Source organism: Bactrocera neohumeralis, chromosome 6, assembly GCF_024586455.1.
Source record: "Bactrocera neohumeralis isolate Rockhampton chromosome 6, APGP_CSIRO_Bneo_wtdbg2-racon-allhic-juicebox.fasta_v2, whole genome shotgun sequence".
NCBI lineage: Eukaryota > Metazoa > Arthropoda > Insecta > Diptera > Tephritidae > Bactrocera > Bactrocera neohumeralis.
Window position 1 is genome coordinate 5,337,141 of NC_065923.1, and position 26,368 is coordinate 5,363,508.

General features: G+C 37.4%; 2 protein-coding genes across 2 annotated transcripts in view; one reads left to right on the forward strand and one right to left on the reverse strand.

Annotated features, from left to right (window-relative positions):
• The window catches only part of LOC126763039 (uncharacterized), a 79,089-nt gene extending 66,477 nt beyond the window's left edge, over positions 1–12,612 (forward strand). The window contains exons 24-27 of the mRNA XM_050480207.1: positions 1,339–1,508; positions 1,670–1,851; positions 2,036–2,160; positions 4,279–12,612. Coding sequence (XP_050336164.1) covers positions 1,339–1,508; positions 1,670–1,851; positions 2,036–2,160; positions 4,279–5,637 — 1,836 coding nt within the window. The 3' untranslated portion in view covers positions 5,638–12,612. The remainder of the gene's footprint in view (positions 1–1,338; positions 1,509–1,669; positions 1,852–2,035; positions 2,161–4,278) is intronic.
• Positions 12,613–13,850: 1,238 nt separating this feature from the next.
• LOC126763052 (protein scarlet) lies at positions 13,851–25,035 on the reverse strand. The gene is made up of 7 exons (XM_050480230.1): positions 24,304–25,035; positions 20,275–20,324; positions 18,847–18,983; positions 17,814–18,779; positions 17,450–17,691; positions 17,217–17,317; positions 13,851–14,298 (listed from the first exon to the last, which is right to left on the reverse strand). Exons 1-7 carry the CDS (start codon positions 24,843–24,845, stop codon positions 14,123–14,125), a joined length of 2,214 nt encoding a protein of 737 aa, XP_050336187.1. The 5' UTR covers positions 24,846–25,035; the 3' UTR covers positions 13,851–14,122.
• Between the last annotated feature and the right edge of the window lie 1,333 nt (positions 25,036–26,368).

Here is a 26,368-nt window from a genome sequence, read left to right on the forward strand (position 1 = left end):
AGTGAATGAATTTCAGATAGAACATCAGAAAGGCAAAAAATCCCAACTATAAATTGAAATTGGCACACGACTGCGAAGAGAATCGTTGCTTTTCACGCTGTTTCCTTATTTTTCCAGTTACTAGTTTTTAACTTTGATGATCAACGACAATTTTGCGGCAAATTGGATAACTGCATCTTTTGTCGTTGAACCCATCTGAATAAGTTGTACGCCAAGTTTCGCGACCTCTTGGAGGATAAACTGCGGAGAATATATCAATTCAACAGAACACAGATGGAGCTAAATGCAGCATCTATTTCAAGTTCTCTATCAAGCCGCGTCGTTTCGAATTTAACACTTTCTGTTATGAAATGTCTCCTAATTCACCCTGCGAATCAGCAGGATCGATGATATCGGTTAGTTTAAAGTGTTACAAAACTATTAAGAATCTTTAATTCTTTCCTATAAATTAAAATATAACAATCAATATTAACTAGTTCTCCAAGTAATAAAGAGACATTTCTACCAGTGTGGACCATACCACTGTGCTTTCAGAAATTTAATCAGAGGTATTTCCATGGAATATTATTTTTTGAAAACACTCCATAAACACAGTATTCGAAAAGTTCCAATGCAAATATTATTATTTATAGATTATAAAAGAGAATTTATGTTCATGAATCTTCATTGTAGATAGTCTTAATGGTGCCCACGCGAGTATTTCAAAGACTTCTCCTTTGTAGTATTCCCAAAAAAAAGTATGCTTCATTTCATTTAATACCGGCAAAAGCCATATTGCGTGGTTACAACAATATCCATTTCATTTCCGGCATTCTTTAACAAATAATCAAAATTAAACTACCGATTACATCTTCCTGGCATTATTGTAATTTCATTGCCATACGAAGAGCATATGGTACTTCCATATGCACCAAAGTATAAAAGCCAAACACATACGAATTGTTCAGGCATAACTGTCACTCCGCCACTGGACACAATAAATATTAATATTATTTCATTTACATTTTACCCCCCGCGCTGCCAAACAAACATTTGCCAACCGCTGTGCATGTGCGTGTATGTGATACGGTATATGGCCCTTCACCTTCATCACCGCCGCTGCGACCACTAAATCAACAATCAACACTTGGCTGCCACTCAATGAACGCCGCTAACGCCAACAAATGCCGAATAATCCACACAACTGCACCGTTACATCCGCCATGCGCAACATACTCTGTATTGTGTGCGGACCGTTGACACTGCCACACCATATTCACACTGCCACCATCTTCGCCATTGCGCCAATTGTCCATACCGGCTGTCACTATTGGCCACACCCATGCAACGGACATGCAGGATCTCTATCACGAGCAGTGCGATAGTGTGTGTATATTATTTGCATCTATTCCGAATTTTTCGGAGTTCTACGTAGAACTCGAAGGCAACAATGAGGGCGTGGAGTGTTTGCGCTTGCTCAACGAGATTATCGCCGATTTCGATGAACTGCTCAGCGAGGAGCGTTTTCGGTGAGTTTTAAGCGCAGAATTATATTCGTACAAACATATAAGCACACGTGTTTGCTTGTGTGCGTAATTTGTGTAAATTAATTTTTTGTATGTAAATCAAATGTTTTCCGGCCAATCCTTGAAATGGGAATAAAACAAAATTTTTCATGTTTTCTGCCCAGATATATTGAAAAGATCAAGAGCACGGGCGCAACCTACATGGCTGCCTCTGGTTTAACGGCAAACACCTGTGATCAAGTGAATTTCGCCCATGTTACCGCTATGGCGGAGTATGCGCTGCAGTTATTCGACAAAATCGAAGAGGTCAACACGCACTCATTCAATAATTTCCGACTGCGAATTGGTAAGAAAGATTCCAAACTACTATATAAAATCATTAAAAATATATATCTACTTATATAATATTTAATACATGAAAAAATATTATTTTATATAAAATGTAAAAACAAATGTGTATTATATTTCAAAAATGACATCAAGTACAAACCGATTATTTTTATGAAAATGTTTCATGGACTTCCGAATAGGTATCAATATCGGTCCAGTTGTTGCTGGTGTTATTGGCGCGCGTAAACCACAATACGATATTTGGGGCAATGCAGTTAATGTGGCATCGCGCATGGACTCCACTGGTCTACCGGATCATATACAGGTAATTAAAAGGAAAAAAATTCAGCTTTCAAAAAGAATGTATAAATAAAATTTAACTTTCTCACCATTTATAATAAAGGTCGCACAAAATCAATATTAAGAAATTTAGTCTCAAGAAACTTATAATTGATCACAAATTACTGAATATTATCCTAACTTACATACATATATGTGACTAGCTTAGGGTTATGCTACTCAATTGCTTACATAGCAGATAATACTGCTTTTTGATTCTTGAGTCCTTTCAGCCACGCAAACTATATTTTGATTTTTTTGTCGGTTATTACTATTCTTAGCTCCTTGGCTGTGCTCGTCACTTATGACTGTTTTGCTACTGATATGGCTATTCTGATCGAAATTAAGCATTTTGGGACCAAACTTCAACCAACTTAACGAATAAGCGATCATCAAATAGTTCGAAATTGATATCTTTTCGCCACTCTTGAAAGAACGTATGACACAATGTACCTACAAAATGGAATTAACGCCTGCAAAATTGAAAATTCCCTTAATTCATCTTTTCGGCCTAATTTTTCATTACCAAATGATTTATTTTAAGACTAAGCCTTCTTTTTCCTTCAAATGAACACGTACTTTCTTATAACGCCTTATACTCGTACTAATAACAACCCAAATATTTCACTCAATTGAAAGCTCATCGCCGCCAACGTGGAAAGAGCCGTTACCTTCAGTTAGCTTTGCGTGTTCGCCAAATAAATCCTCCACTTTGCGTTCCGGGTTATTGCTTTTGTCCATTCTGAGAAAAATTAATATGAGACCTGAGATGATTAAGACAAAATAACACAAAGCCAAATGCTCTTGTTGATTGTCAATTGTAAAGAATAATTTTATCCAATATGTTGTGGCAATATAAGTTGACTGAATAGAAAGGAGAGAAATATCTGCAAACATAGACTTAACAAGTGTATTTAATTTCGTAGCAGAAATCACACGCATAAATTGATTCTGTTGTGGTCTGCATTTGCTTTTATTTTTTCCGCATATATGCGCTTCTTCTTCATTATTGGCGTAGACATCGCTTTCGGGGTTATTTGCTCCAGGAGTAGATTGAAGAAGTCGCACGATAGGGAGTCGCCTTGTCTGAAACCTCGTTTGGCATCGAACGGCTCGGAGAGGTCCTTCCCGATTCTGACGGAGCTTTTGGTATTGTTCAACTTCAGTTTACACAGCCCTATTAGTTTTGCGGGAATACAAAATTCGGACATAAAGTCAACTCCTTTTCCTCCAGTCAAAAGCTCATATGAAATCGACGAATAGGTGATATACGTTGATCCTCTTTTCACCGGTCTTTTCCAAGCTTTGGCGCATGGTGAAAATCTAGTCAGTTGTTGATTTTCCTAAAACCACATTGATGAGGTTCAATCAGTTTGTTAACGGTGGGGTTTAATCTTTCACACACTACGCTCGATAGAACCTTATATACGATGTTAAGGAGTTTTATCCCGCGGTAATTGTGGGGTCTCTCTGAGAGCCTTTCGCTTAGGAGTGGTCAGAAAAGATTCTTTTACATATGGCTCAAGCAGCCCAAGACTTTCGGTCTTAGACCTCTCTGGGTAGCTAAACAACAGCAATTTGAAGGCGAGCTAAAGTGATAAAGCAAACAATCCCTCCACAGGGTTGTACGCTGGGAAAAGCACTTGCAAAATTGATCAAATGATACGATTATGCCAAACTTGCCAAAGCAATCTCACAGGCCCCTAACATATTTTTTATATATAAAATACTGCCATATTTCTGTTTCGATTTGTGTTGACAGAGCCAATCCAATATACTACTTGTAGTCAATACGTTATATTAGTTATTGACGCATGAAACTTTTGCTTTATTTCAACATCTGCGACACTTATTGTTTTCCCGCGTGGCTGAATTTACTCCCACTTACTTATTTATTTCATCAGAGGACCCGAGATGTATGAGGGACATGTTTATAACAACACTGCCAACATTTTCTCTTCATTGTTGTTGAGCTAATATAAAAAAGATTTGTGCGCTTTGCTGCTTTCCCAATCAACTGTCCAACACAGTTACACAGTTACACAATTTCCACACTTCCATATTTCATGTTATTTCGCCACTCTCCCCCTCACTTTTGATGCAGGTGACACAAGAAATGTATCAAATATTGGTTGGACGTGGCTTTGAGCTCACTTGTCGTGGCAGCGTAAATGTAAAGGGTAAAGGATCCATGATTACATATTTTCTGAAAGGAAAGTCGACTCAAATACCGGAAGTCACAACGGGCAATTTCAATACAGTGACGTCGCTGAGCGAGACCAAAGCTGAGAATGCCGAAGACAACCAAAAACTCATTGAAACGACAACTAGTATACCAATTACCTCGCCTGAAGAAGAAAAAACTGCAGCAAGTAACATCGAGCTTGTTGATAAGAAGTCGGAACTGCTGCCCACAACGCAAGAGCCCAACGAAACAGCTGAGCCACTCAGCATTCTACAAACTGAGCACAACAAGACCAGCACCGACTCTGGCGACGATCTCTCACCTGACTCGGAATTGAACTCTTACATGCAGAGTGCCACGGCACAGCGTCGCAAGTCACTCTGTCGTCAACACAACATATCATCTTCCTTCGGCACTACAACCAGCTCGACGTCAGCACTCACGCCCACCATGTCGAGCAGTTCCAGTGTGGTCACAATAGCCGTAATGCCCGCAATCGCCAAGACTGCCTCCTCATCCGTGGACAACTCTACGGAGGGCAATTTGGGGGGCGGCTCCCTGAATACCGCAATGCCTGGGAGCTCGACAAATGGACGCAGCAACAGCCAGCCACGTACCTACGTCGACGAACTGAAAGAAGAATACAAAGATGACAGCGACAAGGCGCCACTCAAGGACTCCATTGAAAATCTACAAATTCTACTGAAAAACAATATAAGTCTGTCGGATCTCAGCAATAAGCAGCAACTGAATCTCAGACCAAGCGATCCCAAAATGCAGCAGCTGAAAAAGGAGACCATAGTCACTTTCCGCACCGAAACGCTTGCCTGCCGACAACGCAATTCGATTACAACGATTGCCACGACAACGCGGTTGCGCAGTTTTGACGAATGCATCACTTCTGTCTTAACAACGCCCACAACAAAAGCAACCGACGCTCCCAACAATACTCAGTGGACAAATGGCAGCGCGCATAAATGCGCCGAAAACTCATCGAACAACAAGCAATCGATGCATAACGGCCCGCAACAGCGTCCACAAGACTTGTCGGGTCGTCAGCGCGTCGACGCACATCGCAGTCCCATCAGAAGTTCGCAGTCGATGAGTCCCATCGGTCTGACCGGCAGCGAAGTGTTCGTGCTGCCCAACAGCCGCAGCATGATCGTGTTCAGCAGCAGCGGGAGCAGCAGCAGCGACGGCGCTAGCTCCAGCAGCGAGAGCAGCAACACGGCCGCCGACAGTACGATCGCCTATATGCTGCAGGACGTGAGCACCTAAAAACCCCTAACAGACCAAATTGTAAGTTTACTGTAAATTAACCAAAGTTAGCATTTAAAAGTAATTACTGTAAAAGTATTTGTTGGAGCTTGTGTACAGAGAAAGAGTGGTTTAAATACTGTTAAGTAGAGGAAGTAGAGTATAGTATGTATAAAGCTATTTAAGTAAGTAGTCTAATTATCGATCGTGTATATATAATGAACAAACGAATCAAATTGCAAAGGGAAAAGTGCAGGTACATTAGTTGAATAGGATGTCAAACATACTTACTATACACGCATACTTAGTGTTAAGTCATCGTTCTTCTGCATTAGTGCATAGTTTACTAGAGATCTCTCTGAATTACGCCATGCTTTGTCACCGATTTATGTTTGTGTACAGTAGTCGTAACATGTATGTATATTAAAGCAAGCTGGAAGTTGGCCGACTGGTTGATTGAAAAGGGATGTGCACGAGAGACCAAAGGCGGCCAACAATAGGCCGATTGGGCTCCGGTTGGTAACTTAGACAAGCCTTATCCAGCAATTCAGTGGATTTGGTAAAGCTGTAAGTTACTCTTTTTTATTTTGCTTCACTTAGTATGAGTTTTCATTATATTCATTTATTGGTTAACTAATCGCCTAAGAGATCTCCCTTGGTTTTTAAGGAGATACAATTCGCTACTCAAAGATAATACTTCATTCAGCGAGGGCAAGCTTTTTCCATAGTTTCATCAAACATCTTTCTAGATTGGCTTTCAATGTAGGTTTAGCTTTCAGTGTTTATATTCGCGCCAAAATCAACGAAGTTAGCAGCAGCCTTGAGGTACGGCTGTCATAGTGGCATAAGACTCAAGTCGTATGCGCGTTGACTTTTTTTTTAATAGCAGCAGATATTTCACCAGCACATTCATACTCCTTTCTTTATTCGTCTTGAGTAAACATTATACAAAATTTAAATATAAGTGTTTTTTAGTAACAAAAAAATACCGATTTTATCCAATTATTTTCAAACAATTGATTGATCTCTCAAAGTTAATATTCTACTAATGATCTAAAAATAAAGTCTGGTTGTTTTGAGGATTAGAAATATAGCAATAAAATCTAGAATAAAGTAGAGATTATAAGAGCCACTATTATACTTGACTAAGGGATCTCCCGTTGTGAACACAAGAAAGCTCTTAATTTATTCACTTCCTTTAAGATTAAAGTCTTGAGAATCCGAAAAGTTATCAAATTGGATTTCATTGATTACTTACTCTTAACATATTATTGATTTCAATTGTCGTCAGCTAAGCGGGAATGCATGGTCAAATTACAACGTACTTGTTTAAACTGGGCCGATTTAAATAAAAAAATAACACTGAATTATAATTTTGCGAACTACTATTTCTGAGCTAAAAAAAAGTCTATAGTATATCTTAGTTTCTGATAAACTTTTTTTCAAGATAATAGTTTGTAAGGGCCACGTATCGCACACTCTCTTCTATGTATGGCAATATTTATCTCTTCAGTCTCGCGATCTCAGCATAATAAAGTTTTTAATTTGCTCACTTTCATCAAAGTGAAAATTTTGGGAATTCTAAAACTTGTCAAATTGGATTTCATGATTTCATTGATAACTTTTAAAAATATCACGCGTTTTTTTTTACGAAGTTTTTTTCAGGTTGAGTAATAGAGGGTATTTGAGGTTCCTAAGAGTTAAAGGTACAGCACATCGAAATATATATGTATAGAGCTAACGGTGCTTCTTTGAAATCAAATTTTGTGCTGAATGACAGCGTATGTGTTTGTAAATATATAACAGTATATTACACAAAAACTTTTAATTTTGTTATAGAATAATATTATAGCACATATTGAAAACTATATTTTCGGTTTTCATTGAAAATTAAAAACAAATTAACTGTAAATATTATATACTCATGTATATAAAATGAATAATAAGTAAAATGGTTTCAAACCCACTATGAATTTGTAAAACCCTAAAAATTAAACTTTAAGCAGTAAATAAAATTGCTTGGCTCAAAACGGTAAAAAATATCGACGATTTTAAGGGAAATAAGAAATATCAACTTCTCTGATCAAAAATACTTCAAATTATATTGATGAACAACAAAGTGAACACCCTCAATTTTAAAAGCTAAATTTTTTGTTTTTGATTTGGATACAGTTAATTTCATTATAATATGCAGGAAGCCCATAGATCAGCTTTTTAATGCTGGGGCGCCAATGAAAAGGCTTAAAATTATACACACATATAATAAAATATTGGCTACGAATATATGTATGTATATACATGTGTAAATTTGTTAATTGAAGTTAATCAGCGTTTTTGTGATTTTTAAGTAATTATTTATTGTTGTTGTTGTTATTAGAATGATTGCAAATCATTGCTCCCAAAGTATTAATAATCGTTCAGATGCAAATTGTACTAAAAGTGAATTAAAAATGTATTAAAAAGCTATTTAATTGAAATAAATCTATATTAGTTAAGTACTTAAGCAGTTATAAAATATTACTCTGCGCTTGTATGTGTGCTAAATAAGTATAAGCATTAAATATTTAAAACAAACTATAAACTTGTTAAGGCAGCTAAGCTCTTTTTAGGCAAATTTAAGTGAATAATAAATAATATGAAAAAAATGCAACTCTGTCAATTTGTGGCTGTATACGAAACACGTACCGTTCATCACCTGAAACAAACATAAATACATACAAACAACAAGTCATACATATATATGAATTAATCAACACATACTTACATACGATTATATCTAAGTATAACACATACATAAATGCAGTTTTGTGTGTGCAAATAAATTTAGCAAAATTGAATGTGTACAAAATAAATTACAAATGATTGTATATACATACATACAAACATAAAAGCACACATGCTATGCAAATTATTCAAATTTTATATACTCGATTATTGCATTTATTTACAACCACATGCATTCACACCTCATTTATTATTATGTGAAAATAGAAATTCTTTTATGCAACTAATCTTCAATGAGTGAGTATACTGTGCGTCAAATGGAAGGTTACATAAAGCAATTACTTGTTGTTTTGTTAAGTATATATCTGTGAGGATCGATTGTGGGTTGTGAAATCTTTAACAGTGAACCAAATTCAGAATGCTCTTTCCAAATGAAGCTTTCTAACTATAAAGTGTTTTAATTTGGAGACTACAGAGGTACTTTAGTACAGTCGTGGTCATCACTTTCGAACAAAATGATCTTCAGCTTTGCATTGAGATGATTATTTTAGTCATACGGACCATGAGGGCACCTTTGCACACGCTTAACATAAAAGTTAAGGAGTTGAAGTTCTTCCATCAACACGTCGCACAATTCCGGAAATAAAGTGAAAGCCACTCAGCTAGTTAGTTAAGGGGTTATACTCACTTGCAAGTCAGAAAAAAATGATTTTTTTTGCTTGCTTTTTTGAAGAGGTATTTTATTTAATAAATAAACAAAAAATAAGGTAATAAAATATTACGTAATTTAATAACCTTTAACAATCTCTAGGAGAATCCCGAAAAAAGGTTTCTGGCGTTGTGGAAAATGCTTTTATTTAAAAAAAAAAAACTATCACAATGCAGTTAATGATTGAAAACTTATTAAAAATTAAATTTTTGTCAAAATGACGGCTTCTAATAAAAGAAATTTTGATCAAAAAGTAAGGTGCATTTTTATAAAATGTGATTTTTTTATTTATTCTTCCAAATGGCTTTCACCCTGCTTGCTTTTGACAACGTTTTCCAGTCCTCAAAACAGTTTTCTTAGTTTTTTCGGGTATAGCTTTCAATACCTTCTTCTATTCTATTCCATATCCTGTCAAAATGACGTTCCCGCAATAGGCTCTGAGTTTGCTGAATAGCCAGAAATCACACGGAGGCAAATCAAGTGAATACGTTGGTTGTGGAACAATATGAGTCGAGTTTGGCAAAATAGCCGCGAAGAGCAAATGCAGTATGCAGGTGCATTATCGTGATGGAGAAACCAAGGGTTCTTCGCCCATAATTCCGGTCGTTTCAAACAAATAGCTTGACGAAAACGACGCACAACCCTCAAGTAATATTCTTTGGTGATAATTTGACCCGGCAGAAGGAATTCATAGTACATCATACCACGATAATCACCTCACCTTACTTTTTGTTGACAGTAGTATCTCTGAAACTATTTGCTGGGTCAAATTCAAAGTTTTCGAAAATAAATATATGTACATTTGATATATATTTGAAACAAAAAAATCGACAATTTGAAATTTACAAGTGGATATAGTCCCTTAAATCTAGAACAGTGAAGTGAAATGCTTCCTTTACTTTAAAAAGGAATAAATGTTCCATTTTATTTCAAAAAAAAGTTGTTCCTTCATTTCTAAAAATAAATATTAGTTTGAAAAGGAGCCATGTATTATATATTGCATTATTTTTTATTACCAACATTTTACTTATAACTATTTTGTGTATATCAGGATCTTGTGATCAAAGAATTTTGGTAGTTCTATGTCGGACTATTGATCTGTACAACAGACTCACTCTTTACCATTAAAAAAATTATTTTATCTACTCTTAACAAGTAACATTTTAAAATAATAAACTAACTTTAACCTCATTCTTAGTTTTGGCTGTTGAAATTTTTTTTCTGTAGCTGAGCAACTTAAGATCGTAATACTTATCGACTCTCTTGCCTTTTATGACTCGGCTAATTGCGCTCGTTTGCGGATTGCACCTCTCGCGTCGATTGGGCGGGAGGAGGGTAATTGGGTTCGGGTATTATTATTATGACAATTTTTATTATATATATTTATATATAACTTTTAAAAGCCTTATGAAATTCATCAGACGTATATTCTTTTACTTTAGTTGGCGCTAAAATTCTCGTAGAGTTATTTGCTGTCGCACAGTGTACTCATCATATATTTATACATTTATCGCTTCGCTTTGGTTGAAAAATACTATTTTATTTACGAGACCATGAGTTGATTGATCAAATTAATTGCGAATTATGCAAATTCAAGTTTTAACCGAAAAACCAAAAGTTATTTATTTAAATAATTTATGCAAATAAATTTATGTAATTGTAATTACTGGTAATCAGTGTTGTAAAATACACCAACAAAAAAAAACAAATCGCTATCGAAGCATAAATGTACAAAAAAGCACCTAAAATAGAAAAAAATATTTCCAAAATACCCAATGTCTTACTGTGATTGTATCTATGTACCAGTAGTATATAACATATATATATATATATATATATATATATAAAATAAATGCATATACATATATGCATTTGAATATATGAAGTTACCAGTATGCGAGTATAATATAAATTGCTTCAATGTAAAGTAAAATTAAGTAAATTCTCTTTCGATTTTCTATTAACTCGCTAAAAGAAGCCTTTGAAATTGTTTAAATAAATTGGAATTTTTTGGTATCGAATAGTTTATCAATGCTTATAAACTTTTGTTACAACGCTTTTTTTATGTTAGATCGAAGCTGTTATATCCTAGGTTTAATGCGCTAACTCATGTAAAAAACGGTAATGTACAGAGACATCCTCTGTTTGATTGTACTGCTTACGCTTCGAACTAATTCAGAAACAGTTACGAAATCTGTAGTGCCGAACTATAGCAATGGCTGACCGCCTCTCTCACGACTAGAACTCGACATACTCATATGTTTATACACATCATAATTATGCTCCTTATCGGCAGGATTTTACAAGGAAAGTTTTCAATTTGTCTGTCACATTAGACACAAAAGGTCTTGGCCCTAATAGTGCACTGTTTACAACGAGGCGATTCTTCGATTGAGAACATTCCTTATGCATTCCTATGTAAATCTTCAAACTAGTTCACAAAATTTTCTGTAAAGCTTTCTTCTGGAAGATACTTTGGCAGTTGTAACAGATTTCCTCAAGCAATTTGTAGATTCGATCACTACTAATTATGATAGCTAAAGCGATATTTTTCACAGGCTCAGGTTCACTTTAGTTGATGCTCAACCTCCTAACAGAAATTCAACTTTTTTGGTGGCGATCAAAAATCTCCATCAACAGAGTTATGTGCTCGCAGACAGCCGAGTGCCTGCTGACTTAGATATTGCTGCTGCTAAAGTGTCCATGAGTTATGCCCAGCTGCTAATGGAATTTAATTAGTGTTTTATAAACTAATTGAAATGAATAACGGACACAGTGGCATTGCGGCCAAACGATGTCTGGACTGATGGACAAACATATGTATATGCATATGTGCGTGTGCATGTATGTAAACAAGTACTTACTCGTATGTGCTGGAAATAAATGTTTAGTCAGTGAGGTTTTCAACTGAACTCGAGCGTTTCACGCTTTTTCCATTAAACATATTATACATATGTATGTTTGCATTTACATATATCTCTACCATATGAATAAAAAATATTTCTAGCGAATTTTTGGGAAAATCCCCCACGAATGACTGTCAGATTTTTAGCATAGCTTAAATGCTTAGCAATTAATAATCTAAATACCAAAACAATTTGTTGAGGACTCTCAAAGCAATTAATTTCCCATTTGTGCTTTTAACAAATAATTAATTACGTTTTTATTAACACAAAATATTTTTCGACATTTTTTTTTTTTTGGGATTTCAATAACTTTTTATTAATATGACAGAAAGTTTGCAAAAACGAATATTTAAGATAAATTCACAGAATAATGTGAATAGTATGTGTATGTAAGTATAGCTGTATGTATATAATACTGTTATATTGGTGTATATGTTTATGTAGTTTAAGTGCAGAATACAAGGAAAATATTGAAACTCATATGAAAAGTTATCTATATTTGTATCATACAATTTAAATAAATGTCTGTGCAATAATGTTTATTAAATGTTAAGTACTATTGTATATGAGAGAATTTTAAATTTTAAGACTAAATGTGCTGTTAATTAAAAATGGAAAATATTTACAAATGAATAAAGAAACTGAAATTTAAAAAAAGCTTGTTTAATGTGATTTGAGGAGAAAAGTGCAAAGTAACCGATATTGAGACAGGTATGTATTCTTAGCGGTATTCTCAACGGTTTCGGGGTGTTGTAGAGCTACAAGCTGGTTTCATGGTGAATGAAAACCTGCGACCTGATGATAATCTTCTTTTATGTTTCTCTATTTACGAAAAAGGTTGAACGTGCTTGGAAGCTTGAGAGAGTTTAATGAGCGCCTCTCATCAAAAGTTACTATCTTTCTCAGAGAAGCAGATTATCTAGATAATAATTTTGTGCCTTGACTAATATTGATTATCTTTTCTCCATACTTAAACTTGCTGCAGAAGTATTCGTGGAACCGCTGTTAGAAAGGTCCAATAAATTTCTTGACATTGGGTTAAGGTTTCTAATGGTCTGACGGTCATACTTTTTCAAGCAGAGCCGGAACGCAGCCTCATCAGAGGAATTACTATGCACTCTGTTAGCTTCAATACTAGTTTTGTGTTTATCACGGTGAAATCGTGGTGTGATTAAAAATATTGGAAGTTGCTTGGAAAGGGACGATACAGGATAATTTCAACACTTCCGAGATCAAAGCAAATATACATAAGATCTAACTTCGCTCCTCAAATATTCAGATGTATTCTTCTTCTTCTCTACAGGCGTAGACACCGCTTACGCCATTATAGCCGAGTTAACAACAGCGCGCCAGTCGTTTTTTTTTTCGCTACGTGCGCCAATTGGATATTCCAACCGACGCCAGGTTCTTCTCCACTTGGTCCTTCCAACGAAATGGAGGTCCGAAGTTGTACCTGTTGGCAAAGTTATTCTGTGTTGGATTTTCAAGCTGACATTGTTGGTGGTGTTGATACTAGTTTCAAGATAGACGAAATTATCTACGACTTCAATGTTATGACTGTCAACAGTGACGTGAGAGCCAAGTTGCGAGTGCGACGACTTTTTATTTGATGACAGGAGATATTTCGTGTATAAGCGCAAATAAAAGACAGCGAAGCAGATTGATGATAGGTTCAAGTCTATTTAACATTTTTTTTCCTCTTAACTCGCGAACATTCATTAGTTTTATGGAAATTTCTTATTAAATTGCTTCCAGTACCATCGTTTGAGATAATAAAACCCAAATTTATTTAAACGTGAGTTCAAAGTTTTGTTTATTCATCTTCATAATTTGCAAATTAGTTTTACCCTCTTCATGAACTTCACAAAGTGAATTCAAATAAAACCGCCAAACCATAAATGTGTAAGGAAGATAAAACACACCTTTAATGGCAATAAATCTCATTTAAATAAGCATATTGGAGGCAGTTCTCGCGCATAATGTAAATATAAAAGTATTATTGTAGTAAATATGTGATTGCTAAATAATAAAATAGAAGGGATGAAGTTCATTTAACAAAACACACGCAGATAAAAATCCACGCGCCCACATCAAAAAGTCTTGCGTTCAGCTTTGCCCCGCGGCGACGCAACGACGCAGCTTTCGACGGTTGACACTCCATTAAATCTTAAATCTTCTTAGCACGACGCCACAGACAGTAGTAGCCCAAAATGTGGAAGCCAAAGTAAATAGCCACAATCGCCAGCAAATTTCGGTAGAGGTTCGACTCATTAAAACTGTATTTGTCCAGCACATCCTGGCCGGTGTGGAAGCACGGCAGGTTCTCGCTCTCCTCGAAGCAGGCTGCAAAATAGGTTAAGAAAACATTCGTGGAATGAGAGAAACCAAAAAAAATATGAAACAGGAAATTAATTACCATTAAAAAATGTAGGGGCGCTGGCGCTACGGGTCTTAGTGAAAGTGCGGTAGAATTGTGGGAGTGGGAACGCTTATATGCAAATAAGGCGAAGCAGCTTAAGTAAATTTTAAATTGGCAAAAATACGCCGAGCCAATGGCCGTTACAAGCGCAGCTAAGTAGGCCAGTGGTGACTGAGGGAATGTTAGGCAGAAAAGGTAGAACTTCGCGCCGAATATATGGTAAAGCAAAGAAAAAATACATGAACTTCAGCCAGCCAACACGTTGAAATTAATGTAATTTAAGGTGAAATTATGGACGCAGGTAAACAAGACTTTTATATAAGGTGCAGAAGACGTGAAGTGAGGAAAGAGAGAGGGCAAAATTTAGGTTAGTGAAACATGAAAATATGGAAAGCATTAAATAAATAGAAAATTTGGTTTAAAGTAGGAATTAACGAAGTGCGTAGTAATATTTCAGTTATAAATGAAATACACTTCAAATAGATTTACGATAAACTCTCGGTATATGTAAGGTTTTGATGCAAAACTTAAATTTTATTCAACCTGTAGTGTAAGTATAGATGAAAGTTAATATTATTAGGGTGGCGTGCTTTTTATAAAGTCAGTTAGGAAAATATTAAAACAAAATTAATACAATCAGCAATTGAATGCGGCCGTCCATCTATCTGAATAAGCAGTAACTTGATTACAACTTAAGATATCATGACAAAACTTTGTGCACATGTTCCTTGGCAACCTGAGGGTGCCGGTAATCGGACCAATTGAAAATCCATAAATTGCCATATTAAGCCGCAAATAAGTCATGAAACTGTAATTTGATGCAACGAATTGCATTACTGAGAGCTACCTCTGGGCTAAAACACTTAAAAAAGTGGGCGTGGCACCACCCACTAGTAAGTTAAATGTAGAACGTAACAACCCAAAAACCTACAAACACAAGTCAGCAGCTGTCAGTTTAGGCTTAATAAAAATAAAGCGCTATGCGTTAGAAAATTGCATCAAATGCATAAATAAGCGCAGTTCGAAATGCACCACAACATGTCATTGTGGTCTGAAGACATAACGGACCAATGAGGTGATTTAACATAAATATATATGTACATATATATTTTTTGGGGGTTATTGAAAATCAAAGATATATTACAACAGGCCCACATCCAAGCTGCTATAAAAGAGGATCAATGAAATTCAACAACTTTTATGCAGAATAGTTATGGAAAATTTTGACAAATTAGTGTGGACGTGTATGGACTTGGCTAAATGGAAAGCCATGGGGGCCAATTACCCGATGTGTGTTTCTATATATTTCCTATCTTGCGTTAATTTTCAAACACCCTAACCATTCGAGCTGAAATGTGTAGCTAAATTTGCACAGACAAATAATTTTGAACCTCTTACGACAGTGTGAAAATATGATAATAATCCCACCCACTCCTTATATAACGGTTTTGTTGAAAGCTATAAAAATGCGGTATGAGTGTTTCAGGGACATACAATATAACACTCAAAAAGGGTACACGGGGGCTTAATAGAAGCCGGCATCAAAATTGGACAAGGAGCGAGGCAAAGTTCAACTTTAGGTAAAAAAGCCATATCTACGCGCCTACTCAACCAATTTCATCCAAATTCAGAATAGTACGATTTTCAAAGATTTGGTTGACACTACTCTTTATATGTTATCTGAGGTATCATAATGAAACTCAGAGAGCATCTTTTTTGTAAATAATGTGTAAGGTAATGTGCAAAGTAGTGGGTTAAAACTACCCTTATCTCCCATATATCTAATATAAAAAATTCTTAAAAATTATGTGGTTTAGCGTTGAATATGAATAGAGTTGGTATATATGTAAACAAGAGTTGTGGGCTTGGCTAAATGTAAACAAAGGGGATATTGTCCTCACAAAATGGAAACAAAAGCGATCCCAAACGTAAAAAAACGTTGTTAACTTAGCAAAATATAAACAAAGGTTGAGGTATTGTCTAAATGTAAACAAAAAGGTCATTGACCCATAAAATGTAAGCAAATAGTTCACTGACCACAAAATGCATACTAAGGTTGTGGACTTGGCTAAGTGAAATGAATATGGGTTTGGCTAAATGTAAACAGAGGGGTCATTGGCCACAAAAGACGTAAGCCAAGTTCTGTCATTCATCGTTCTTTTTTTCAAAAAACTGCTCATTATTCGAAACCGCCGATAACGGACCACTATAACATATAGCTGTCATACAATGCGATCGGTAAAATTCAAGTCTTTGTATCTACTTTTTTTGACAAGATATTTTCTTGATATTTGGCATGGACTATTGTCCTGTTGCCTTGGATATAGCTGCCATATAAACTAATCTTTTAAGAAAAAGATGTTTTTATACCCTTTTATGCTATAAGAAATGCCACTGTCAAGGTTATTAGAGCTTCGTTGGAACTGTTACGTTAACTTTTTTCTTGTTTTATGAAGTTTTTAATTAACTTTCAAGGTTCTACTAATCCAAATAGTGTAGCACTAAAAGTCCAATTATTCTTACAAATAAGAAGTTGGTTGAGAGCGTCGTAATATTTTGGTTTCACATTTAAACTTAGTATTTTTAAATATTGTTTTTTATTTTTAAAACTTTGTTAATATAAATTATCCGTTCTCTCTTTTTCGTAACTCCATATATTTATATTAAAAAAACGAAAAGTTCTTAAAATATATACACACACCCTATTACTAAGCAAAAAAAGTATGTAAATGTAGGTCGCGCAAATATGATGCAAATAACTCAGTGCAAATATGAATACGCTCAAGCATTATTGGTGTTAATTTAAAAATAAACTTTTTTTAATATGCACATTCATACTCACTGATGTTTTGGACGCCGGACCATTGTGCAATCGTCATCGCTTCATTTGCATATAACATCCATGACAGGAATTGTGTCCAATAAAACGCCATTGGCAAAGTGCTGCAAGTTAACCGCAAACATATGTACACACACGTCTCATTAAATATTTATTTGCATACGGGTATATAACCCAAATAAATGTATGTGTGTGCGTGTGACAAGAGAGCATGTTGGGCAATGACAGCAACTCACCTAATTTTAATGAAAATTCCGGATGTTATCATGAAAATGTAATCGACGGGCACCAAATAAGCCATGGCCAAAGGAACTGAATTGAACGCTGTGGAAAAGAAGCAGCCGCAGGCTGTTGCAACATTCATAACCAGAACGATTGATATGGCCGTTATGCTGAAGGCGAAGAATGTGGCACGCAAACCGGTTATCCAATAGCAGATTATAACGAACAGCAATGGCTCAATTATCATCCCAGGTAGCTAGAATGGATAGAATGGTGGTCAATTCACTAAATATGAGTTCTCTGTATTATTAAGTTCACATTCTTGTAAGGCTTCTTCTAAAAAGTAAGACCTATTTTAGAAGGCAGGCTGACACTTACCATCGCCAGTATATTGGCCACATAGTATTGTGCCGTCGAATACATTCCAGAACGTGTTTCGCGTAGAAATAGTGGGAAACCCTGTGGGAAGACATTCAAAACGGAATACATCGGATGATAGGTATTTTCGGAAATCATCACGAACAGTGCGCCCTGTACGGCCTGCACACCCAGCTGTGAGACCGTTATAGTGCCGGCAAAACATGCGCCTATAATAACGGCCATAGCCATTTTTTGGAAAAATCGCATACGTTGCACCGTCGGATCACGCATCAACGACAACGAAGCGCGATACCAAATCATATGGAACTTCTTGTACCAAGCAGCCGAACGAAAAGTATCTACCTCCACGTCGAAGGGATAGTCACCCGTCTGCGCCATATGAATCTCCAGATTAACCAGCATATCGCGTTGTTTAGCCGCGCCGCTGACGGCAAACATATCGCACAAATGCTGCGCTGAACGTTGAGAGGCCTGCTCATAACCCGGATCCGTGGCCAACACGCCAATCAAGAAGTCCGCCGGATTATAAGCCTCCGGACAGTGATAACCGTTCTCAGCGAAAAAGTTGAGCGCATTTTGTGGCGAACCAGTGAAGGCCACACGCCCATCGGCCAAGAGTAGCACATTGTTGAACATGTCGAAGAGCTGACTGGAGGGCTGATGTATGGTGCACAATATGGTGGTGCCTTTTTTGGCCAGATCGTAAAGTGTTTGCACCAATTGTTGAGCGCTAAACGAATCTAGACCGGTGGTGGGCTCGTCACAGAACAAGATGACCGGATCGTTAAGCAGCTCGACAGCGAACGCCAGCCGCTTGCGCTCTCCACCTGACAACATTTTCTTGTCATCGCCGGAGCCGATGCGCGTGTGTGCGACGGATAGAAGACCGGTGCGCTCCAACAGATCGTTTATAATTTCCTTGCGTTCGCGACGACTCACACGACGATCCAAGCGGAGATGCGCCTGCATGAAGTAGGGATAACAATAAGTAAAGCGGAAATCTAAATAAATTTAAACTATGTGTACTCACCATGAACGTCATGTGCTCCAGTACGGTTAAAGTGTCGATAAATAAATCATCCTGATATACGTAGCCGCTGATACGATGCATAAATGGGCCAATGCGACGGCCGTTTATCAAGATATCACCCTGAACAATAGTGCCGGCTAAAGATAGCGTGCGTGAGATAAAGTTCAATGCAAACGGAAATAAGCCATATCAGTGTTATCTTAGGCATATTCATGGACATACAAGATACACAGCGTTAGTTGAATGAGTCTAATGTTAAGGTCGAACGTTAGGGGTGTCCTTTTTTAAAGATCTATATACATTAATTATGCATACTTTAAAGTGCCATTGATCTGATGGAAAGAGTTTGAGTTGAGTTTCGACCATTCTCCGAGATCTTAAATTTAAAGCATACAAAATACAGGTTGTGCAAGAACTGAAGTCGACCGTCCTTCCCAAGCGACATCTCTTAACTCTATGGGCTCTTGAAAAGTTCCAAAAAGATTCGACGTTTTCAGTCAAATTGTGTCAAGCGATGAGGCCCATTTCTGGTTCAATGGGTATGTAAACAAGCGAAATTGACGCATTTGGGACGAAGAGCAACCTAACGAGATTCAAGAGATGCCATTCCGTCCAGAAGAAAACAGCGGTTTGGTGTGGTTTGTGGACCGGTGGAATCATCGGTACATATTTCTTCAAAAATGATGCCGGTCAAAAGCGACCATGATAACAGACTATTTGATGCCTGAAATTGATGCTCGTGACCTCAGCAACATTTGGTTTCCACAAGATGGCGCCAGATCCCACATTTCGCATCAATCAATGAATTTATTAAGATAATACTTCGGTGAGCAAATAATTTCACGCTTTGGGCCGGTCGATTGGCCACCAAGATCATGTAATATCACATGGAAAGTCATGCGAGCAATCCCGCTTCGTTTTAGGTCTTAAAGCAAAACATCAAACGTGTCATTCACCAGTTATCAGTCGAAACGCTCGAATGAGTCATCGAAAATTGAAGTCAACGGATGGAACATCTGAGACGTAGCCGCGGCCAACATTTGAAGGAGATAATTTTCAAAAAATAAATGCCAAAGAATGTTCTTTCGAATAATAATAAACATTCCCCATTAAATTTGAAGTTTTTGTGGGTTTTCCTTTAAAACTTAGGGAAACTCGAAATAGATCACCCTTTATCGTAATATATGGAAACCCCATTTTATCATAACTTCTGAAAGGTTGATTAAAAGAATATCATTAAATGTGATCTCGGACTTAGAAACTTAATTATTATTCTTATTAAATCTGGCCTATCTAAACAGAACTACCAAAAAGGACACCCTTAATGAAAATAATTATTTTGACATATGCATGAACATTTCACAATGTACGTATATACATATGTATATGTATAAATTTTATCTATGTGTTGCATATTTATTTACTAACCTGGCTGACGGAAGGCGAGTGTTGACATCAGTGTCGTCTTACCAGAGCCACTGTCAATGTAAGTAAATTATATTTCACATTTACATATATATTGCATTTTTGTAATTAGAGAAGAATGTGAGTTACCATTTAAATGTGCACACACAAGTGTGTAAATAGAAAAAAATAAAAAAAGATAAAAAACTTAGAATACATTGACCTGCAAGCGTAAATCTCTCTACACACTCACACCCATACACACACATTCTTATATATTCACTGACGTATCGTAGAATGCAAAAAGTAAATAAGAAACAATTTTATTTATTTGCATGAACATTTGCCCCACTGGGAGGCGTTCGCCATTGAAGAGCACTTCACAACAATTACACTCGTGCTGCATGGCTTTTTCGGTACATCCACAGAGGCGTTGCATATTCACTATCTAACTGTTGTTCGAGTTTATTTGCATGCTTGCGCACTCGTTCGCTGTTCATTGGCATCACTCACGTTTTCAGGTAATTAATTTTTATGTTGCTTTCAACTGCTTTTAGTGCTTATCACAACCGTTATCTCTTATGTTAGAGCATAAATAAAAAATAGCTTATGTTTGTGGCATTTAGAGAATTATCTTCATTTAACTCAGACTGAATGTGTGAACGTTTCCTAGCATGGCTTAGACGTTTAATACTTCTTTCTAAAGGAGACGTAGGATGAGAGCAAAATGCGGACGGCTCGTTATACTGTGGGTTTATGCAATCTATATTTGATGTCACCTTTTAAGAGGCAGTTCAAACCATGCACGCTTTTTTGAATCAGGATGCGGTGACTTATTCCGACCCTAACGTCCTGTCCATGTTAAGTAAAAAACTAATCGCTTTGGCCATATCCATAATATATTTCTTTACCCTCAAATTGCAGTTGTATTACAAACTTTGTTTCATAAAAAATTCCCTAATTTCTGACAAAATTCATGGGTACAAATTCGCCTCGACTTATTCCGCGCTAAATGTATTGGAGATTTCAATCTTTAGCGCTGTAAAACTTCACCATAATTGCATTTACTATTCTCGAAATCATTACAGTTATTTTCCGGTAAAAAAGCCAATGACTTCTTGTTTGATCACCAACTCTTTTGCTGCTTAACCAGAAGCCCTATAAATAAGTAGTGCAGATGTAATTCGAAACTTGACCGCATTTTGTGCAACGAAAGCAAAGCCAAAAGAGAAGACGAGGGAAATTGCGCGAACTCAAGAAACTCTCTTACAGAAAGCGGCAGTAACGGTTAACGGTACAGCAGAATTTTATACATTTTTATATGTATTTGCCATTAGTTGTAAATTATTTTAAATGTAATTGACTAATTCATTATGGTAATTAGATTATGTAATAGTTTAAACGATAAAAATTCGTTTTCGAGATTGGTACGATCTTTTTTATGTTCGTGTGGCGTTCATGTGATCTTTTTTTGGCAATTTATGTTTGTTTGGCAGTTCTTTGCCAGCGACGCGAAATGTTTCTCTCTCTATATATATATGACCTGGTCTACGAAAAGGGGGCTAACGTGCGAAAACTAGTTTTCTGGGAAAAGCTGTTAAAAATTATCGTCAGTTTCTCGTTATCTCATTAATTGTTGTCCTTTTTTTTGACACCTAAGCCCCCTTTTCGTAGACCAGGTCACATATGTATATTTATGTATGTATTGAGGTGTCACATTAACACGCTCCGTACCCCAAACATTAATGAAAATATGTTCAGGCGATCCAGATCTTGAAATCCTATCCCAACACAACATTTTTTAAGTAGTGTTTCTAAATTTTGGACCAGTCCGAGTCAAATTTGATCCTTGGCAAGTCAAGCCATTCAGTTAAAGTAATTTGTCTATTAGAAATTATGAATAATAAGTAAGGCCAAGCGTTAAATTAAAATACGAACACTCGTGTAAGAGTTCTTTATTGCTCCATTTTATTACGAGCATAGATTATGTCCTGGATAAGTCTGGAAAATCAACAACTGACCAGATATTTATCATGCGCCAAATCTTGGAAAAGACCAGTGAAAACAGGATCGACACACACCTCTTCGTTGATTTCAAGGCTGCTTTTGACAGCACGAAAAGGAGCTGCCTTTATACCGCGATGTCTGGATTTGGTATCCCCTCAAAACTAATACGGCTGCGTAAACTGACGTTTAGCAATACCAAAAGCTCCGTCAAGATCAAGAAAGACCTCTCCCAGCCGTTCGATATCAAATGACGTTTCAGTCAAGGCGACTCCAGACGTGCGACTTCTTCGATTTCCTCCTGGATAAAATAATTCGAACTGCAGAGCTGAATTGAGAAGGCACAATCTTTTATAAGAGTGTACAGCTGCTGGCGTACGCCGATGATATTGATATCATTGGCCTTAACAACCACGCCGTTAGTTCTGCTTTCTCCAGAATGGATAAAGAAGCGAAGCAAATGCGTCTGGTAGTGAACGAAGGAAAGACGAAATCTCTGCTGTCATCAAACAAACAGTCGTCGCACTCTCGACTAGGCTCCCACGTCACTGTTGTCAGTCGAAGTCGTAGATAATTTCATCTATCTTGAAACCAGCATTAACGCCAACATCAATGATGAAATCCAACGTAGAATAACTCTTGCCAACAGGTGCTACTTCGAACTGGGTAGGCAATTGGGAAGTAAAGTCCTCTCTCGACGAAAAAAGACCAAAATCTATAAGTCACTCAGTATTCCCGTCCTGCTATATGGTGCAGAGGAATGAACGATGACAACATATGATGAGTCGTCATTACAAGTTTTCGAGAGAAAAGTTCTGCGAAAGATTTATGGTCCTTTGCGCATTGGCAACGGTGAATACCGCAGTTGACCGAACGATGAGCTGTACGAGATATATGACGACATCGACATACTTACTTCAGCGAATTAAGATATAGCGGCTACGCTGGTTAGATGATTGAAATCGATGATGATTAGAATCGATGAAAACGTCCCAGCTCTGAGAGTATTTGACGCAGAGGGAAGCAGAGAAAAAGGAAGACCTCCACTGCGTGGAAAAGACCAGGTAGAGAAGGACCTGACTACACCTGGAATCTCCAATTGGCGCCAAGCAGCGAAAAGGAAGAACATTCTAGTGAGCTGTTGTAAACTCGACCATAATCGCGTAAGCGGTGTTTACACCAATGAAGAAGAATAATATATATAATGTCCTTTTTGGTTCCTTTAGTTTGAAAGAGACAAAATCGGTCGGAATGAGACTTTTTCTTTCTTGAAACTCCAAAATACCGATTCCGGAGTATTTGTAAAACTTCAGATCTTCGAAATAATGAATTCATAAAAGAACATTTTAAGAATATATTCATAAACCTAAAATTTTTTTAAAATCTCTGCAAACAGTGAAGCACTTTCGACTACTGTTCCAACGATACACGTTAAGAGGAATGTGAGGGGATCACTTTAAACTTACTTTACACTAAATATCTTTTATTTGCACTTTTTCTTTCAGCATTTGCAAATCTATTTGCTTTTGCATTTAATTACAAGCAAAACGCTTATCAACATAAGCGCAAGCTGATTTCTTCACTTCACTGACTCTACATAATCTAATACGACCGTCTAGAGGAATTCGATGCAAAACAAACAAACAGCGAAAACATCTCAGGGCTAACCAGTTAGATTATCAAATACGCTTATCTCACACATTCACACACTCAGTGTGTAATGAGAGTGGCTGTGTGCGATCAGAGATAGCAAAAGCAAAAACTCAAATTTCAAGGATTATCAAGTTTTAGAACTTTTCCATTTTCATGAAAATTAAAATTATTTTCTGCTGTTCACACACGCCATGCTAGGCCATAGGTGAATAAAGCGCACGCTTCGCTCGCCGAAAAGCCGCAAAAAGCAATCTTGATGAAGGTGCGAATCGCCAGTGACAAGTTAAGAGTCCTTCATTGCGCGCTGCACAAACCAAAACACACACACACACGCGCGCGCTCACTTAACTCGCACAAACAGTACCGTTACACTGGCGTATACACATGTCCACCCACCTGGAACCCATTAGCGCCATCAGATTGCCAGGCTGCACCGCACCTGTCGAGTTGTTAATGATGCGCTTCATTTTGTGCAAACTGCCGCCACCGCTCGCGCCATTCGGCTCGCCCGTCGTGTAGACGCACAAGTCGCGCCACACCAACGTGGCACCCTGCTCCGTGGGCGACCACTTGCTGTAGCTGCGCAGTGGCAGACTGCGCTCTGAACTGTTGCGCGTGGATGCGGTGCGCGGCGGCGTGGTGGAGATGTCGGTGATGGCAATCCGACTGCCCGCGCCACTCGCGCCAGGACTACCCTCGGCGCCGCTATGGCCATTCACACTGCTGCTCCTGGCGCGCCCGTTATCATTGCTGTGCTTATTATTGCCGTTGCTCGGTACTCCAACAACATCCTGCAACTCAATTTGCTCAGCAGCATCCATGTGGATGGTGTTGTTGTTGTTGCTGTTGGGGAATATTTTCCCGTTCGTCGTGTAGTCAGCGCGTGGCGGATCAACGCTGCGGGTTTGCTCCATTGAGATGAGATTATCTGTTGACATTTTTATTGTATCCTTAAGGGATTTATCGGTTTTGTCTTATTTTTGCCACACTTTCACTTTGCGCTATTTTCACAGTAGAATCACACACATGCACTGCTGTCCGTTAAGTGTTCATTTGCAGTAGTTAAAGGTGAAGTGGCAGCGCTCGCGTGTTTGCTTGGTACCGCGCGTGGCGAACAACTGATTGTGGGGTTTCTTCGAAGCAGCCTAGGTACCGTGTGAGGCAAACACACGGATCTGTGGAAAACATATTTAAATACAAACGTGTATATGCGATTGTACTGGCTTGCAGCCGTAATAAGGGTGTGTGTGTGTATATTTGAGTAGTTTGCTTTGGGCTAAAGCTCAACAGTAAACTCACGTCTATCACCTAATCCCACAGTCTGAAGATACGCCTGAGTGCTATTCTAACTGTTATATGGCTATATAGGTAGACATCTTTGTTTGTACACACTTCTCACCTGTGTAGGCCAGACAGCTTGTTAAGCAGATCTTTTCGAACCACTCAACCACTCAACATAACGGCAAGTTGTTTGAAATATTACATCTAGAGAGAGGTGGCTGCAACTGGCTTAATTATGATAAAACGGAAGGAGTTAACAAAAGATCACATTTATTAAATTTGAGGTATCATAAATGCTATCTGAAGGCAAGACCAACATTTTTCAACACAAATTATGCATTTCTCAAAATACAAAGGTCATTCGTTCAAGCAGTAGATAAAAGAGTAGGTGAAATGGCTCACTGGAGGCAGCCGTTAGTGCAAGTAGCTGGAACATACACGATAATTTCAACATTTTGCTTCGAGTCTACTTTGAATTAATGATGGATTAAGCACTAATCGGGCGATAAGTAACGTCCAGAGTGGTTTAATGGGTCATAATGTCGAGAGATTAGGTTGCTAAATATGCAACCGAAAGCTCAGTTCGCGCATAGCACATATAATCGATGTCTTGATAAGTGACATGTTACAAATTACATTTTTTACATTCTCATTCAATTAGGAATGGGAAGACCAAAAGGGTCTTGGAGTTTTGTTGAAACCAAAGGTGTCTGAAATTCGTTTCTTCAATATCAATTTCACAATTACAGCGATGGTTTCCAAGAAAACAGGAGCAACGATGCCAGTTCCTATTTTCTTTGAAACACTTTGATGGCACTTTATACTTTTTTTTGAAAATATCTCTGCCATATTGAAATTGGTATTAAAAAGGTGGATTTCAACGACCTTTGGTTTCAACATAACTGCATGTCAAGTTTTTTAGTTGATTTCGGCCGAATCGGTAATGCAACTTGTTCACTTTAACTCCGATCTAGCTATTAACGATAAGCGTTTAAGGAGAAAAATTCAGCAAGGTCATCGGAAACGGAGTTATTTCGCCAAGCGTTGGAGAGTAGTGTATCAAACAAATAATCTGGCAGCACTTAAATTGTCATCTTGTGCCAGCTTGTCTTCCGACGCATGCGCTATTTTGTTGCCCTCCTTTCTTTGATGAAGAACTTCATAGCAACCAAACAATTTA